This window comes from Pristiophorus japonicus, unplaced genomic scaffold, assembly GCF_044704955.1.
Source record: "Pristiophorus japonicus isolate sPriJap1 unplaced genomic scaffold, sPriJap1.hap1 HAP1_SCAFFOLD_521, whole genome shotgun sequence".
NCBI classification, from domain to species: Eukaryota; Metazoa; Chordata; class Chondrichthyes; family Pristiophoridae; genus Pristiophorus; species Pristiophorus japonicus.
In genome coordinates, this window is record NW_027254428.1 from 257,501 (window position 1) to 274,896 (window position 17,396).

The following is a 17,396-nucleotide window of genomic DNA, read 5'->3' on the forward strand; positions in this document are numbered from 1 at the left end:
CTCACCTTTCTGAGTACATAACTCACTCAGAGAATTGTGAACCTGCGGAATTGTCTGCCTGACTCCAATGACAGAGTGAATCCCTTCCCACACTCAGAGAGGTGAACAGTCTCTCCCCAGTGTGAACTCACTGGTGTATCAGTAGGTGGGATAACTGAGTGAATCCCTTCCCACACTCAGAGAGGTGAACAGTCTCTCCCCAGTGTGAACTCACTGGTGTATCAGTAGGTGGGATAACTGAGTGAATCCCTTCCCACACTCAGAGAGGTGAACAGTCTCTCCCCAGTGTGAACTCACTGGTGTATCAGTAGGTGGGATAACTGAGTGAATCCCTTCCCACACTCAGAGAGGTGAACAGTCTCTCTGCTGTGTGAACTCGCTGGTGTATCAGCAGGTGGGATAACTGAGTGAATCCCTTCCCACACTCAGAGAGGTGAACAGTCTCTCCCCAGTGTGAACTCACTGGTGTATCAGTAGGTGGGATAACTGAGTGAATCACTTCCCACACTCAGAGAGGTGAACAGTCTCTCCCCAGTGTGAACTCACTGGTGTATCAGTAGGTGGGATAACTGAGTGAATCCCTTCCCACACTCAGAGAGGTGAACAGTCTCGCCCCAGTGTGAACTCACTGGTGTATCAGTAGGTGGGATAACTGAGTGAATCCCTTCCCACACTCAGAGAGGTGAACAGTCTCTCCCCAGTGTGAACTCACCGATGTGTTTCCAGCTGGGACGTGTAGTGGAAACGTTTCCCACAGTTCCCACATTTACAGGGTTTTTCTCCAGTGTGACTGCGCTTGTGTCTCTCCAGGTTGGATGACCGGCTGAATCCTTGCCCACACACACAGCACGTGTACAGTTTATCCCCGCTGTGAACAGTGTTTTTTGCTTCCATGGTCAAAGGCCGAAGATATTCAGGTCCCGATGAATCGAATCACTCCATCAGATCTGAATGTGATGTTTGGTTCGATCCTCTGGTCGACAAATCCTCCCCATTTAATACCCTGTAAAGTGAACTTCTGTAAAGTAAAGTGAAAGAATAACATTAGAACATAAGAAATAGGATCAGGAGTAGGCCATACGGCCCCTCGAGCCTGCTCCACCATTCAATAAGATCATGGCTGATCTGATCATGGACTCAGCTCCACTTCCCCGCCCACTCCCCATAAACCTTTACTTCCATAATCGCTCAAAAATCTGTCTATCCCCGCCTTAAATATATTCAATGTCCCGGCTTCCACAGCTCTCTGGGACAGAGGATTCCACAGATTTATAACCCTCTGAGAATAAATTCCTCCTCATCTCAGTTTTAAATGGGCGACCCTTTACTCTGAAACTATGCCCCCTGGTTTTAGTTTTCCCTATGAGTGGGAACATCCTCTCTGCATCCACATTGTCAAGCCCCCTCAGTATCTTTTATGTTTCAATAAGATCACCTCTCATTCTTCTTAACTCCAATGTGTATAGGCCCAAACTACTCAAACCTGTCTTCATAAGTCAACCCCCTCACCTCAGGAATCAACCCCGTGAACCTTCTCTGAACAGCCTCCAATGTAAGTATATCCTTCCTTAAATACAGAGACCAAAACTGCACGCTGTACTCCAGGTGTGGCCTCATCGATACCCTGTACAGTTGTAGCAGGACTTCTCTGCTTTTATACTCTATCCCCCTTGCAACCCCAGCTTCTCCAATCTATCCAGGTAACTGAAGTCCCTCATCCCTGGAATCATTCTCGTAAATCTTTCCTGCACCCTCTCGCAGGCCTTCATATTCTTCCTAAACTGAGTTGCCCAAAGCTGGGTCTGGATCACTGGACCCTGAGGCTGGTTCCTCACACACTGAGCCTCACATTCACACACACTTCAGCTGGATCTGGATCACTGGACCCTGAGACTGGTCCCTCACACACTGAGCCTCACATTGACATACACTTCAGCTGGGTCTGGATCACTGGACCCTGAGACTGGTCCCTCACACACTGAGCCACACATTCACACACACTTCAGCTGGGTCTGGATCACTGGACCCTGAGAGTAGTCCCTCACACACTGAGCCTCACATTCACACACACTTCAGCTGGGTCTGGATCACTGGACCCTGAGACTGGTCCCTCACACACTGAGCCTCACAGTCACACACACTTCAGCTGGGTCTGGATCACTGGACGCTGAGAGTAGTCCCTCACACACTGAGCCTCACATTGACACACACTTCAGCTGGGTCTGGATCACTGGACCCTGAGACTGGTCCCTCACACACTGAGCCTCACATTCACACACACTTCAACTGGGTCTGGATCACTGGACCCTGAGACTGGTCCCTCACACACTGAGCCTCACATTCACACACACTTCAGCTGGGTCTGGATCACTGGACCCTGAGACTGGTCCCTCAAACACTGAGCCTCACAGTCACACACACTTCAGCTGGGTCTGGATCACTGGACACTGAGAGTAGTCCCTCACACACTGAGCCACATATTCACACACACTTCAGCTGGGTCTGGGTCATTGGACCCTGAGAGTAGTCCCTCACACACTGAGCCTCACATTCACACACACTTCAGCTGGGTCTGGATCACTGGACCCTGAGAGTAGTCCCTCACACACTGAGCCACACATTCACACACACTTCAGCTGGGTCTGGATCACTGGACCCTGAGACTGGTCCCTCACACACTGAGCCACACATTCACACACACTTCAGCTGGGTCTGGATCACTGGACCCTGAGAGTAGTCCCTCACACACTGAGCCTCACATTCACACACACTTCAGCTGGGTCTGGATCACTGGACCCTGAGAGTAGTCCCTCACACACTGAGCCTCACATTCACACACACTTTAGCTGGGTCTGGATCACTGGACCCTGAGACTGGTCCCTCAAACACTGAGCCTCACAGTCACACACATTTCAGCTAGGTCTGGATCACTGGACCCTGAGAGTAGTCCCTCACACACTGAGCCTCACATTCACACACACTTCAGCTGGGTCTGGATCACTGGACCCTGAGACTGGTCCCTCAAACACTGAGCCTCACAGTCACACACATTTCAGCTGGGTCTGGATCACTGGACCCTGAGACTGGTCCCTCACACACTGAGCCTCACATTCACACACACTTCAGCTGGGTCTGGATCACTGGACCCTGAGACTGGTCCCTCACACACTGAGCCTCACATTCACACACACTTCAGCTGGGTCTGGATCACTGGACCCTGAGAGTAGTCCCTCACACACTGAGCCACACATTCACACACACTTCAGCTGGGTCTGGATCACTGGTCCCTGAGAGTAGTCCCTCACACACTGAGCCTCACATTCACACACACTTCAGCTGGGTCTGGATCACTGGACCCTGAGGCTGGTCCCTCACACACTGAGCCACACATTCACACACACTTCAGCTGGGTCTGGATCACTGGACCCTGAGACTGGTCCCTCACACACTGAGCCTCACATTCACACACACTTCAGCTGGGTCTGGATCACTGGACCCTGAGGCTGGTCCCTCACACACTGAGCCTCACATTCACACACACTTCAGCTGGGTCTGGATCACTGGACCCTGAGACTGGTCCCTCACACACTGAGCCTCACAGTCACACAAACTTCAGCTGGGTCTGGATCACTGGACCCTGAGAGTAGTCCCTCACACACTGAGCCTCACATTCACACACACTTCAGCTGGGTCTGGATCACTGGACCCTGAGACTGGTCCCTCACACACTGAGCCTCACATTCACACACACTTCAACTGGGTCTGGATCACTGGACCCTGAGACTGGTCCCTCACACACTGAGCCTCACATTCACACACACTTCAGCTGGGTCTGGATCACTGGACCCTGAGACTGGTCCCTCAAACACTGAGCCTCACAGTCACACACACTTCAGTTGGGTCTGGATCACTGGACCCTGAGAGTAGTCCCTCACACACTGAGCCTCACATTCACACACACTTCAGCTGGGTCTGGATCACTGGACCCTGAGAGTAGTCCCTCACACACTGAGCCACACATTCACACACACTTCAGCTGGGTCTGGATCACTGGACCCTGAGACTGGTCCCTCATACACTGAGCCTCACATTCACACACACTTCAGCTGGGTCTGGGTCACTGGACCCTGAGAGTAGTCCCTCACACACTGAGCCACACATTCACACACACTTCAACTGGGTCTGGATCACTGGACCCTGAGACTGGTCCCTCACACACTGAGCCACACATTCACACACACTTCAACTGGGTCTGGATCACTGGACCCTGAGACTTGTCCCTCACACACTGAGCCACACAGTCACACACACTTCAGCTGGGTCTGGATCACTGGACCCTGAGGCTGGTCCCTCACATACTGAGCCACACATTCACACACACTTCAGCTGGGTCTGGATCACTGGACCCTGAGACTGGTCCCTCACACACTGAGCCTCACATTCACACACACTTCAGCTGGGTCTGGATCACTGGACCCTGAGAGTAGTCCCTCACACACTGAGCCACACATTCACACACACTTCAGCTGGGTCTGGATCACTGGACCCTGAGAGTAGTCCCTCACACACTGAGCCTCACATTCACACACACTTCAGCTGGGTCTGGATCACTGGACCCTGAGACTGGTCCCTCACACACTGAGCCTCACAGTCACACACACTTCAGCTGGGTCTGGATCACTGGACCCTGAGACTGGTCCCTCATACACTGAGCCTCACATTCACACACACTTCAGCTGGGTCTGGGTCACTGGACCCTGAGACTGGTCCCTCACACACTGAGCCTCACATTCACACACACTTCAACTGGGTCTGGATCACTGGACCCTGAGACTGGTCCCTCACACACTGAGCCTCACATTCACACACACTTCAGCTGGGTCTGGATCACTGGACCCTGAGACTGGTCCCTCAAACACTGAGCCTCACAGTCACACACACTTCAGTTGGGTCTGGATCACTGGACCCTGAGAGTAGTCCCTCACACACTGAGCCTCACATTCACACACACTTCAGCTGGGTCTGGATCACTGGACCCTGAGAGTAGTCCCTCACACACTGAGCCTCACATTCACACACACTTCAGCTGGGTCTGGATCACTGGACCCTGAGACTGGTCCCTCATACACTGAGCCTCACATTCACACACACTTCAGCTGGGTCTGGGTCACTGGACCCTGAGAGTAGTCCCTCACACACTGAGCCACACATTCACACACACTTCAACTGGGTCTGGATCACTGGACCCTGAGACTGGTCCCTCACACACTGAGCCTCACATTCACACACACTTCAGCTGGGTCTGGATCACTGGACCCTGAGACTTGTCCCTCACACACTGAGCCACACAGTCACACACACTTCAGCTGGGTCTGGATCACTGGACCCTGAGGCTGGTCCCTGACACACTGAGCCACACATTCACACACACTTCAGCTGGGTCTGGATCACTGGACCCTGAGACTGGTCCCTCACACACTGAGCCTCACATTCACACACACTTCAGCTGGGTCTGGATCACTGGACCCTGAGGCTGGTCCCTCACACACTGAGCCTCACATTCACACACACTTCAGCTGGGTCTGGATCACTGGACCCTGAGAGTAGTCCCTCACACACTGAGCCACACATTCACACACACTTCAGCTGGGTCTGGATCACTGGACCCTGAGAGTAGTCCCTCACACACTGAGCCTCACATTCACACACACTTCAGCTGGGTCTGGATCACTGGACCCTGAGACTGGTCCCTCACACACTGAGCCTCACAGTCACACACACTTCAGCTGGGTCTGGATCACTGGACCCTGAGACTGGTCCCTCACACACTGAGCCTCACAGTCACACAAACTTCAGCTGGGTCTGGATCACTGGACCCTGAGAGTAGTCCCTCACACACTGAGCCTCACATTCACACACACTTCAGCTGGGTCTGGATCACTGGACCCTGAGACTGGTCCCTCACACACTGAGCCTCACATTCACACACACTTCAACTGGGTCTGGATCACTGGACCCTGAGACTGGTCCCTCACACACTGAGCCTCACATTCACACACACTTCAGCTGGGTCTGGATCACTGGACCCTGAGACTGGTCCCTCAAACACTGAGCCTCACAGTCACACAGACTTCAGTTGGGTCTGGATCACTGGACCCTGAGAGTAGTCCCTCACACACTGAGCCTCACATTCACACACACTTCAGCTGGGTCTGGATCACTGGACCCTGAGAGTAGTCCCTCACACACTGAGCCACACATTCACACACACTTCAGCTGGGTCTGGATCACTGGACCCTGAGACTGGTCCCTCATACACTGAGCCTCACATTCACACACACTTCAGCTGGGTCTGGGTCACTGGACCCTGAGACTGGTCCCTCACACACTGAGCCACACATTCACACACACTTCAGCTGGGTCTGGATCACTGGACCCTGAGAGTAGTCCCTCACACACTGAGCCTCACATTCACACACACTTCAGCTGGGTCTGGATCACTGGACCCTGAGACTGGTCCCTCAAACACTGAGCCTCACATTCACACACACTTCAGCTGGGTCTGGATCACTGGACCCTGAGGCTGGTCCCTCACACACTGAGCCTCACATTCACACACACTTTAACTGGGTCTGGATCACTGGACCCTGAGACTGGTCCCTCACACACTGAGCCTCACATTCACACACACTTCAGCTGGGTCTGGATCACTGGACCCTGAGACTGGTCCCTCAAACACTGAGCCTCACAGTCACACACACTTCAGCTGGGTCTGGATCACTGGACCCTGAGAGTAGTCCCTCACACACTGAGCCTCACAGTCACACACACTTCAGCTGGGTCTGGATCACTGGACCCTGATACCGGATATGCAGCGAATGAGTTAGGACAATGGTGGGGTTTTCCTGCAGAAAGTGAGCCTCAGTATGTTTTCGGTGAAGGAGAGCTCGATGAAAGCGACACTATTTTACTGCTCACAAGGTTAGAATCACATTGCTGTCACAGTGCCCAATCTGACCTGTGGTCACAGATATCTGACAGCAGGCAATGACCACCTGGGTCATTTCTTCCTGAGAAGTGTCTGCAGCTGTCCATACACCGTGCTACTGGTTCTCATTGCCAGTGGTGTTGTTACTCTGCAAACACCATTGTACATAGACAGTGGGAAAGGGGACTCGCTGCTGGAAACACCACCGTTCACAGACACCAGGACAATGGACTCAGGTCCACAATCAACATCACTTCAATTCCAATAAATTCCACAGAGCCGCAGGTGATGGAGAAGCTGTTCGTGAACTGGAGAATGTAAACTTTAAAGACAATACATGCTGATTGATATAATGATCTGTTTATTATTCTCCAGACATTTCCACACTCAAAAACCAACACAGTTATCATTCACTTCCTGATATTAAATCGAAAGGTGTATTCTCCTTTTACACTCCCCTGGGATAACCCACGTGTTCTGATGTTCATCCGGCAATAAACAATCCATGGTCACAACATCCTGAACCTCAATGCTGGGACTTGTGTCTCTTTGTGTCCAGGAGCATGATTTAATCCAATTAAACTGCTACCGCTATTATAACCCACTGTCTACATAAAGCTCTTCTACCTTGTTCACAGACACTTACATCGGAAACCGCAGGCCTTGTCAGATATTGCCCAGTGTTATGTCTGAAGAAGCCTGGGCCTGAGTTGTCGCCTGCTGAGGTTCAGGTAAAATATAACTCAGGATACGATATGTGATGTAACGCAGATCTAATGTTGGGAATTGCTCTGAACTTTTCTTTCCTGAACTAAATTAAATATTATTCTCAGAGGATACTTCAACCCATTTTTCAGCTCATCTCTGAATTTAGTCTGGGTTACTGCATAAATACACGTGTTTGTACAGCAGCTCAAAAGCAGGAGCATGTAGCTGGTGAAGTCTCCAATAAGCATCGGGTCATTGTAACCTGTAGCATAATAGTGGTTTGTAATTCGCATTAATACGAAAAATATCACATAGGTTGCCCAGAGCAGTATGAAGTTACCGGATATAGCGAAGAGTAAGATGATGGATTTCCTTCGGTTCTCCATCTCCGGATCATTGTGATTCACATCATTCCTGCTGCCCCTCAGCCTCCTGCGGACTCTGCTGGCCGCCAAAATGTATCCTACAGTCAGAGCATTGAGCAGCAGTATCAGGAATATTGGGAGCAGTGGGGTTAAACAGCGGTTAATCCAGTCAAATGTTACCCAAGCAGTTACAGTGTAATACTCGGATTTTACATGACAGCCCCAGGGTACATTGTCGATTGTATAGTAGGGTTCATATATAAAGAACCAGGGGATGTTTTTTATACAGAACAGCAGGCACACGGTTCCGATAACCAGGGATGCAGTTTTCTCGGTGCAATATTTAGTCCTCAGCTTCTGGCAACAAATGGTAACAAAACGATCGAAAGTGAAAGCGATGGTTAACCAGACAGAAATATCGGTGACTGCACGAACCAGCGCTGCACGGAAAGAACACACAGGTGTGATGTGCAGGAAGGTAGTCGGGAAATAATAATCATTCATCCGAACCAGTATCACATCAGTGACAATGACCAGTAGATCCGCCGCTGCCATGGTCACCAGGTAGCGAGTGATACATCTGGAGAGACCGCACTTTCCCCGGGACAGGATCACAATGGTCACCACATTAGCTGTAAAAGGGAAACACACAGGAACAGGGAATCAGCCGTCAGGTTACAGCAAGGGAGCCAGTTACACAGGATTTGGTGTGAAATGTACTTTACTGCAGGATCTGGGGACTGGAACTGAACTCTTTACCGCTGCTAGAATTGTCCAGCAGAACAGGATTTTAACATACAATTGCAATGTTAAATATCTGTGAGTGTGGGGTAAATACGCGAAAATAAACGACTTCACAAAGTGTATAGAATATACAAATGGACTCTGGAAATTTCCTCGGAGCTGTTACCCTTCTGCCACTGCAACTTCGGAGAAAGTGGTGTAGAAATCCACCGGAGATCCGAGTAAACTACTGGCCATTTAAATGTATGAATAAATGGACAGTGTGAGAATGAGTTATGGATAATTGTGAAAAGTAGCAGCTCAGTGACGGAAGCAGAAATGACAGAAAACTAATTGAAAATAAGTCATGAATGGTCAATTCTAAATTGGGAGATGTTTGGGGAGCGGTGAGAATGACGCCTGACCGAAATGCAGTGAATGCTAAAGGGGAACAACCGAGACTGAGACAAAGTGCGGGGTTTGGGTCCGTGGGCAGGAAAGGGGAGCGGATACAAGGTGTGGGCACAGAATGGCTCAGAGTTCTCATGTTGTATTCGCAGACTGGAGGCTATGAGTAAAGACCTTTGGACAAACTACTGTCAAACACCACGATAATAGGGGAGTTGGTGTGTTTCAACTCAGCCAAGTTGCAACAGTTACGTTTATAATCCACCAGATGGACATTTAATCTGATCAACTGACTTCTTGGCCGGAAGTCTCAGGTCTTTACATTGGTGCCTTGTACAGTGCAACCCCCACCTGGACAAACTCTAACAATAACCACAAGGGGGAGAAGTTCAGATGTGATCATGAACAACCAACCTTATCTTGCACCTTCTTCTGTGATCCTAGGAAAAATATACATTCCAAAGTACACAATGGCACAAGGGGCATAATCTTCTCCTCGCTTTTGACGCCTCTAATAATGCAGCAAACTTCAGAGGGAGTTGTGGGTGGCGATCTCTCGACCACAGCAAAGATACAGTACAAGTGACAATAGAGGCTGCAGTCCAGCCCAGGAGATACCTGCCGAGATTCAGCTTCAGAAAGGCTCCGTGGTAAGGTCTTAGCTCTGAATTGGCAGAATCCATCTTTAATATTAATGCAGCACATAGCAATATGGAGAATCTGTCTCTCTGGTGAGAAAGACTGGTGGAAAATACATCCCAGGGGATGTGGGACATTATATGTACCTGAGCTTCCAGTGCAATCTATCAACAATGTAAGATATGCTCAGAAGTGTTTGATTCGGATTCCGTTGGTGTGACATATAGCAGTTGTTACAACTTGATATACGTAAAGAGCTTCATGTGATCATTTGTAAAGAAATAGAGACAGGCAGAGAGCGAGAGAGAGACTACATATACAAAAGAAACATCGGCACTGAAAAGATATCCTGAACAAGATAAGGCGGCTGCTGCAGAAAAAATTAACTGCATTCCCTTTCAACTGTGTTTAGACACTACAGTCTTAGCTGGAAACTAAATCACATGGGTATATAAGATTAACATAGTTAAGTATGAGTGTGTGGTATGTGGGGGAGGGGTGGTACCCATGTGGTTACCATGGATACAGAAGTATAATGGAAATCTACAGAGAAAAATGGACAAAGAAACTCTGAATCAAACACAAGAAATGGGCCGTCCTGTGCTGTTTACAAGATGGAGATGGGCCTCCTTCTTGAACCGCTGCAGTCCGTGTGGTGACGGTGCTCCACAGAGTTGTTAGCTGGTGAGCTGCATGAAATAATGGCGCAGATATGAGGAGATAATATTTCCGACTGGACTTTGCAAATGGACAAATCTGTCAGTAATTTATGTATCTGACGCATAGAGCCTCATAAAAGTTGCTAAAATCATGTCCCCTGTTCAGTATTTGTCAAATCACTTAATTAATTCAACAATTGGAACATTATTACAACAACAACAATAATTTCTACTTATATAGCGCCTTTATAAAACTTCCCGAGGCGCTTCACAGGAGTGTTACAAGACATAACAAATAAATTTGGCACCGAGCCACATAAGAATAAATTACGACCGATGACCAAAAGTTTGGTCAGAGGGAGGTTATAAGCACGGTCTTCAAGGAACAAAGGGAGGTATAGAGGCGGTGAGGATTTAGGGAGGCTGTTCCAGAGCTCAGGGCTCGGACAGCTGAAGGCACGGCCACCAATGGTTGAGCAGTTATAATCAGGGATGCACAAGAGGGTAGAATTTGAGGAGCGCAGACATATTGGGGGGTTGCGATGCTAAAGCAGATTACAGAGATAGGGAGGGACGAGGCCATGGAGGGATTTGTACACAGAAGGAGAATTTTGGAATCGAGGTATTGTTGAACCGGGATCAATGTCGCTCAGCGACCACAGGTGGGATTTCGTGCGAGATTGGACATGCACTGGCGAGTTTCGAATGACCTCAAGTTTACATAGGGTAGAATGTAGGAGGTGAGCCAGGAGTGTGTTGGAGCTGTACAAACTAGAGGTAACAAAGGCATGGATGAGGGTTTCAGCAGCAGAGGAACTGAGGCAGGGGCGGAGACAGGCAATGTGATGGAGTTGGAAACAGGTGGATTTAGTTATGCAGCAGATATATGGCCAGAAGATTATTTCCCGTTCTACTAGGATAGCTAGATTGCGAACTGTCTGGTTCAGTCACAGACAGAAGCACGGGAGAGGGATCGAGTCGTTGGTTAGTGAACACAGTTTGTGACGCGAACCAAAGAAAATGTCATCGGAATTCCCAATATTTAATTGGACAACATTTCTGCTCAACAAGTACTGAATTTCGGACAAGCAGTCTGCCAATTTAGAGATCTTGGAGGCCTCGAGAGAAGTTGGGGTGAGGGAGAGCTAGGTACCAGCAGCCTACATGTGGAAACTGAAGCTGTGTTTTCGGATGGTGTCGGCAAGAGGCATCATATAGTGGAGAACAGGAGGGGGCCAATGATAAATTCCCGGGGAACACGATATGCAACGATTTATCGTGAGAATAGAAGCGAATGCAAGTGATGTTCTGGCTACGATTAGGGAGATACGGATGGAACCAGGCAGGTGCACTCCCAGCCAGTTGGAGAGGCATTGGTGGAAAATGGAGTACTCAACCATATCAAAGGCTGGGACTGGTCGAGAATGATGAGGAGGGAAAGTTTATCTTTGTCAATGTCACAAAGGAAGCCATTTGTGACTTTGATAAGAGCAGTTTCGGTAGTGTGGCATGGTGGATACCAGACTGAAGGGATTTAAACATGGAGTTCCGGGAGGCGACAACATGTTCAAGGACTTTGGAGTGGAAATTAAGGTTGGAGAGGGGGCGATAGGTTGCAAGGGTTGTTTTTTGAGGAGAGGGGTGATAACGATAGATTTGAAGGAGAGGAGAGGACCTGAGCTGAGAGCACCATTAACTGTGTCAGCTAACACGGGAGCCAGAAAAGGAAGTTGGCTGGTCAGCAGCTTGGTGGGAATAGGGTCAAGATCAAGTGAGCAGGAAGTGGATCTCATGGATAAGATGAGCATGGTGAGGTCAAGAGGGGCAGATCAGGGAGAGACTAGAGAGAGATGCGACTTCATGGCTCGGGCAGGGTGGAAACTTAGGGGATGTTTGACCTGTTGGGGCTCGAGGAAGGAAGAGAAGTGGCAGAGGCAGCTGATTGGGTGGTCTCAATCTTTGAGACAAATAATTCCATGAGCTACTCACACTTGTTGTTGGAGGTGAGTGTGGTGGAGACTGGGGAGAGGGGTTTCACAATACGGTTAACAGTCGAGAATAGTAGCCGGGGGTTATATTTCCATTCTAGAATGATGTTGGAATAGTGAGCAGTTTTAGCAGACACGAGTAGGGCCCGATAATACTTTATGTGGTCTAGCCAAATCTGACGTAGAATGGTTAAATCAGTTGTCCGACACACCCGTACAAGTCTGCGGGCCTTGTACTTGAGTGAGCGAGAATGAGGGCCGTACCAGCGGAAAGGCCAGGGTGAGAGAGATTAATTGTTTTAATAGGAAATAGGGCATCAAAAGGTGATGGTGAGGGGATATTCGGGGAGATTGGTGACTGCAGAAATGTCATTGTCAATTAATTCATTATCTCCTCTGCTTAAACAGGGTCACAGTTTAAATATTGGTGATACCTGATTAACAAATATTCTAGTAACAAAACGATTTGACAATTACCTTGTTTCTAATTGCAGCTGCTATATAATGACAGGACAAAAAGGGAAACAATGTCCTTCTCTCACTGAATCCAACCACCACTGTTGCCAGCTACAATTAAAATATCATTATTACTGTCTCTTAATGTTTCTATTTTCCAAGCTCTCCATCCCTTCAGTCTCCGGTTCCACTGCCTGTGCAATGTCCCAAATATAATCATTACATGTGTGTATAACTGACTGCAAATATTTTAAAATGAAATTTGCTTACACGGAACATAACTGTGCTTGGTGCACGAATTCAGCTCTGAATAAATACATCACCACTGTGGTTTCAGCATTTGCTTGAAAACACAACCGTATTTCCCAGAATTGGCGTGAAATAAAACACGTGTATTTTACACTCCAGCAAAGTTAATGTGGCCTTTCACTGTTTGTCAGAAGATGGTTTCTACAACTTCGTAACATACCTTGTAATGTAACTAAATGTATATATATACTACAGCAAGATCCACAAATACAACATCTGGTTGGTAAAGTTGGCTAAGGTTTGCGTTATTCGGAAAAACTGCCATGGGAATGCCATGCGAATGTCAGACTAGATTTTCGACAGGGTGGGTATCCAACCCAAAAACCTCTGATTCAGATGGGAGCTCCGGCTGTTACATTTAAAGGCGAGGTAGATAAGTTAACCAGAGCATGCAAAGAGGAGAACATTAGCGAGGGGTTGCTGACGCTGCTAACGATTAACTGAAACAATTTCACACTCTAACGACATCCCTCTGTGATAATACTGCGCTCATTCTCACTGAGAACCGCATTGCTCCGAGACATTCCACGTAAAACAATGTTAGATTTTGAGTTGGAGATTCAAAAACATTATAATATCAATAAACATCTCGCAAAGTTTGGAGGAATTGGAGGACAGATATTCTCGGAATTTTCGATAGTGACCCAAACCTGACAAATAATCACCTCAGGACCGACAGAACAATGACCAGGCCCTCCAGGTAATACAGCGAGACACGGATTTATGTAATCCGTAACCTGTTAAAATGAGTGCTGGAAACTCTATAGGCTGCAGGATATCATCGGACATTTTTTCGTGTAGAACATACAGATACACTGAAATTGGACCTGCGATTACCGGAAATCTCATTGCAGAAATGATGACTCTGGGTGCTTGACGTATAGGAACGCAGGATTCGATCATTCTTCCCCACAAGCCTTTTCCACCATTCCAGTAGACCATGGGTGATCGGCACCCTCACTCCAATTACCGTCTTGGTTCAATACTCCTTGATACCCTGACCTTAACAAATAATCTATCGATCAGAGTCTGTAAATTTACAATTGACCATTAATTGACAGGATTTTGGGAGAACGAGTGTAAGATTTCGACTAAACTTTGCGTGAGAAAGTGTTTAGTGATTTCACTCCTAAATGGCCGAGCTCCAATTTTAAGATAATGCCTTCTGGTTTAGATTACACCGCCATCGGAAACAGTTTCTGTGCCAACACTATCGAACACCTGTATCTATTTAAATAGCTCGGTTATATCACGCATTGCCCTTCTAAACACAATGGAATACAAGGCAAGGTTATGTAACCTTTCCACATATTTGAATACTTTAAACCGTGGTATCAGTCTGGTTAACTTGTGCAGAAAACCCTCGAAGGCGAATCCATCTATCCTGCGATATGCTGCCCAAAACTGAACGTATATATTCCAAATGAGATCTGACCAAATCTCTGTGCAGTGAGAACAGCACGTCCTCAGTTGTAAATATCTTCCCCCTTGTGATAAAAGCCAAAATTCGCTCAATATTTATCCCTATTCTGTGGTTCCTTCCGTGCAACCAACTATCGAACCAAGTCGTAAGATTCCCGCTAATTACGTGGGTTCCCATTTTTACGAATAATAACTGAAAAACATTATCAAAGCAGGGACTTAACTGACAATGTAATACAATTTGAGACGATGGGAACAAACATTCCAATGCACCGAGTACTGATCATATTTATTGTTAAAATTACCGCAGCTGACACAAGATTGAATGGAAATAACAATTTGGCGCTTTTGCTTCACAAACTAAGCACGTTACCGGGAACACCAATTACCACGCCGAGAACTGGGACACGGCAAATGGTAATACAATAAATCAAACTGTATTGATCTCTGAGAAATGATGGGGACTCTTGGTGCGGCACATGTTACAACGGACCATGTGAGCTGATATAGTGAGAGATATTCTTAGTAATACAGGGGCGAAACTTGCAGTAGGAGCATTAGGCTGCATTGATCCTGAGATTTGTGAGAGTCAGCGGGACAGTGAGAGAACTCACTTAAATCTGTTCTCATTGAGTAACCTCTTCAAACAGACTCTGCAGAGTGTTAAAAACAACAGCCGTAATATTGGACTTAAATGCTGATCATATTTCTTCAAACACAAACATGCAAGGCAATTTATTAGCACAGGGTGGTGGGAACTCAGGAGACATAATGTGAGATTCCAGTTTCCCAACTGAGGTGGGAAAGTTAGTCAGTGGTACAATGGGTGATAAAACACACTGGTTCGATACCCTGGGCTCTGCCACATAACCTGTAAATGTGAGATAGAGGAATGTAACACAGTCACAGATTACAGGGCGATATGACAGATGTGTTTAAAATTATTGACAGGATGGAAGAAGATAGATAGAAGCAGACTGATTCCAGTAGATGTGTGTTGCAGAACGAGGCGCTGTAGAAAGTAGATGAAATAGAAGACAATGGAACAGAGAGAAGAGAGAGCGGGAGAAGCTTTTTTATACAGGGATTGGGGAGGCGGTGGTGTTCAGTCACATGGATAGAGGTTGAGACAGAAACTGTCAGAATTCAAAGTAGGTTGGGTCCGTGGCTGGAGGAAGAGACGATAAAGGGATATGGAGACCGGGTGGGTAAATGTGACTAGAAATTCCTCTATCTCTCAGTATCTGAAGCGAAATTAAAGTGAATGTGTGTGGATCACCGAGCGGACAGACTTACTGAGCGTACAGTCGATGTTATATCACCCTGCAAGCGTTTGGTCTGAATAATAAATTTGCCCGATTAGTATAAAGGGACCATGACCCGGCATGGAGACGGTGCTTTGGTTAAAATGCAGGTATTGAATCTAAAACGGGTTTTTAAATGTGGACAAACCCAGGACAGCTGCATAGAGCGCCGCTGCCTTGTTTCAATCGCTCTCTCACAGCACGGATTCCCGGTCTGACCTGTACCGCTGCAGGAATGGATGTGACAGAAACCAGCTACCTCCCACCGGCTGAAGGCAGAACAATCTCCGCCGGGAGGGCGAAGGCCAGTCTGAGAACAGGCTGGTCACCGGTCAGTGGAGAAGATGAGGGAGAGAGTCTGTGTTCCTGCATGGAGCACAATCCCACACTCGGCATGGATTGTGATGACCAGGAATAATATCCGGCACTTTGCTGGAACCAGACCGAGAACAGCGGGTAGATTGTGATTAACGGGACTGAACAAATCCCGGTCCTGACTGTCCGAATTCCCAGGTATATGTCCATGATCGGCTGTCAGTGTCTGTCTCCACAGCGGGAGTCAATGGAGCATTTTACAACACGCTGAATGTTCAGTAAAATATAATCTGTCAGATATTACCGAGTGTTACGGGAAAGGAGAACAGGCACGGCAACATGGAATTAAAATTATCCATTGTCTCACGCATTACACGATTCTCAGATAAAACCGAACCAGTTTGAAAGATTTTACATGGGGAAATAATGTGTGGGTTTTATGGGGGGGTTAAAGAAAACTAAAAAGTCACCAAATGATCAGTCAATGAACAAGCTTGAGCGAGAAATGCTGTCACTGAAGTGCAGCCTTTGAATTGAAATGTGAAAGATCGTTACAAAAAGACAGTTACTGACATAAGAGCAGGAATAAAGTTAATCCCAACTTTATTCACAACTTTAGTAATGGAATATAATCACTTACCGGGGATTCCAATGGCTGCTATAATCGGATAGTAAATCATTATCGCCTGTATAACTGGTGGTAACCAGGAAAATGGATAGGCAACAAACGGAACTCTCATTCTGTGCGAGGAATGATGTTGACTATAAGCACTGGAAACAGAGATCCAATTAATTGTGAGATGAGAGCTTAAGAGAAAACCTCATTTATAATTGTGGGACATTTCCCGTGGGACCATGAAGGATCAGGAGCACTGACATTACTTCCAGTCATTTGGCAGCGCGTCAATTCCCTTCACTGTAATGTTTGTGCTGCACTGATTATATCCAAACTGAAAATACAAGTGTTTGAAGGGAAACCACACAAAGATTAGAGTGATATATTGCTCACATTTCTAACTAACAATGTACAGAAAGCCGGGCACTGCCGGCTTGGCAGCACCACATTTAACAGAAGCAGCTTCAATGTTCCTCCTGTTAAATGATGCGGGTCA

At 47.5% G+C, this 17,396-nt stretch overlaps 1 protein-coding gene across 1 annotated transcript; it reads right to left on the reverse strand.

Annotated features, from left to right (window-relative positions):
* Positions 1 to 944: 944 nt before the first annotated feature.
* On the reverse strand, positions 945 to 17,062 carry LOC139253949 (probable G-protein coupled receptor 139). Its single transcript, XM_070873606.1, has 3 exons — positions 16,925 to 17,062; positions 8,037 to 8,693; positions 945 to 1,018 (listed from the first exon to the last, which is right to left on the reverse strand). Exons 1-3 carry the CDS (start codon positions 17,022 to 17,024, stop codon positions 996 to 998), a joined length of 780 nt encoding a protein of 259 aa, XP_070729707.1. The 5' UTR covers positions 17,025 to 17,062; the 3' UTR covers positions 945 to 995.
* Positions 17,063 to 17,396: the final 334 nt, after the last annotated feature.

What these genes read in the sequence shown, in the direction of transcription:
- LOC139253949 (XM_070873606.1), bottom strand. Translation starts at nt 17,024, where the DNA reads ATGAGAGTTCCGTTTGTTGCCTATCCATTTTCCTGGTTACCACCAGTT. An exon ending in AGCAGCCATTGGAATCCCCG is followed by an intron (nt 8,694 to 16,924) that starts GTAAGTGATTAT and finishes TCCCTTTTACAG; the next exon opens with CTAATGTGGTGACCATTGTG. An exon ending in CTTACTCTTCGCTATATCCG is followed by an intron (nt 1,019 to 8,036) that starts GTAACTTCATAC and finishes TTTACTTTACAG; the next exon opens with AAGTTCACTTTACAGGGTAT.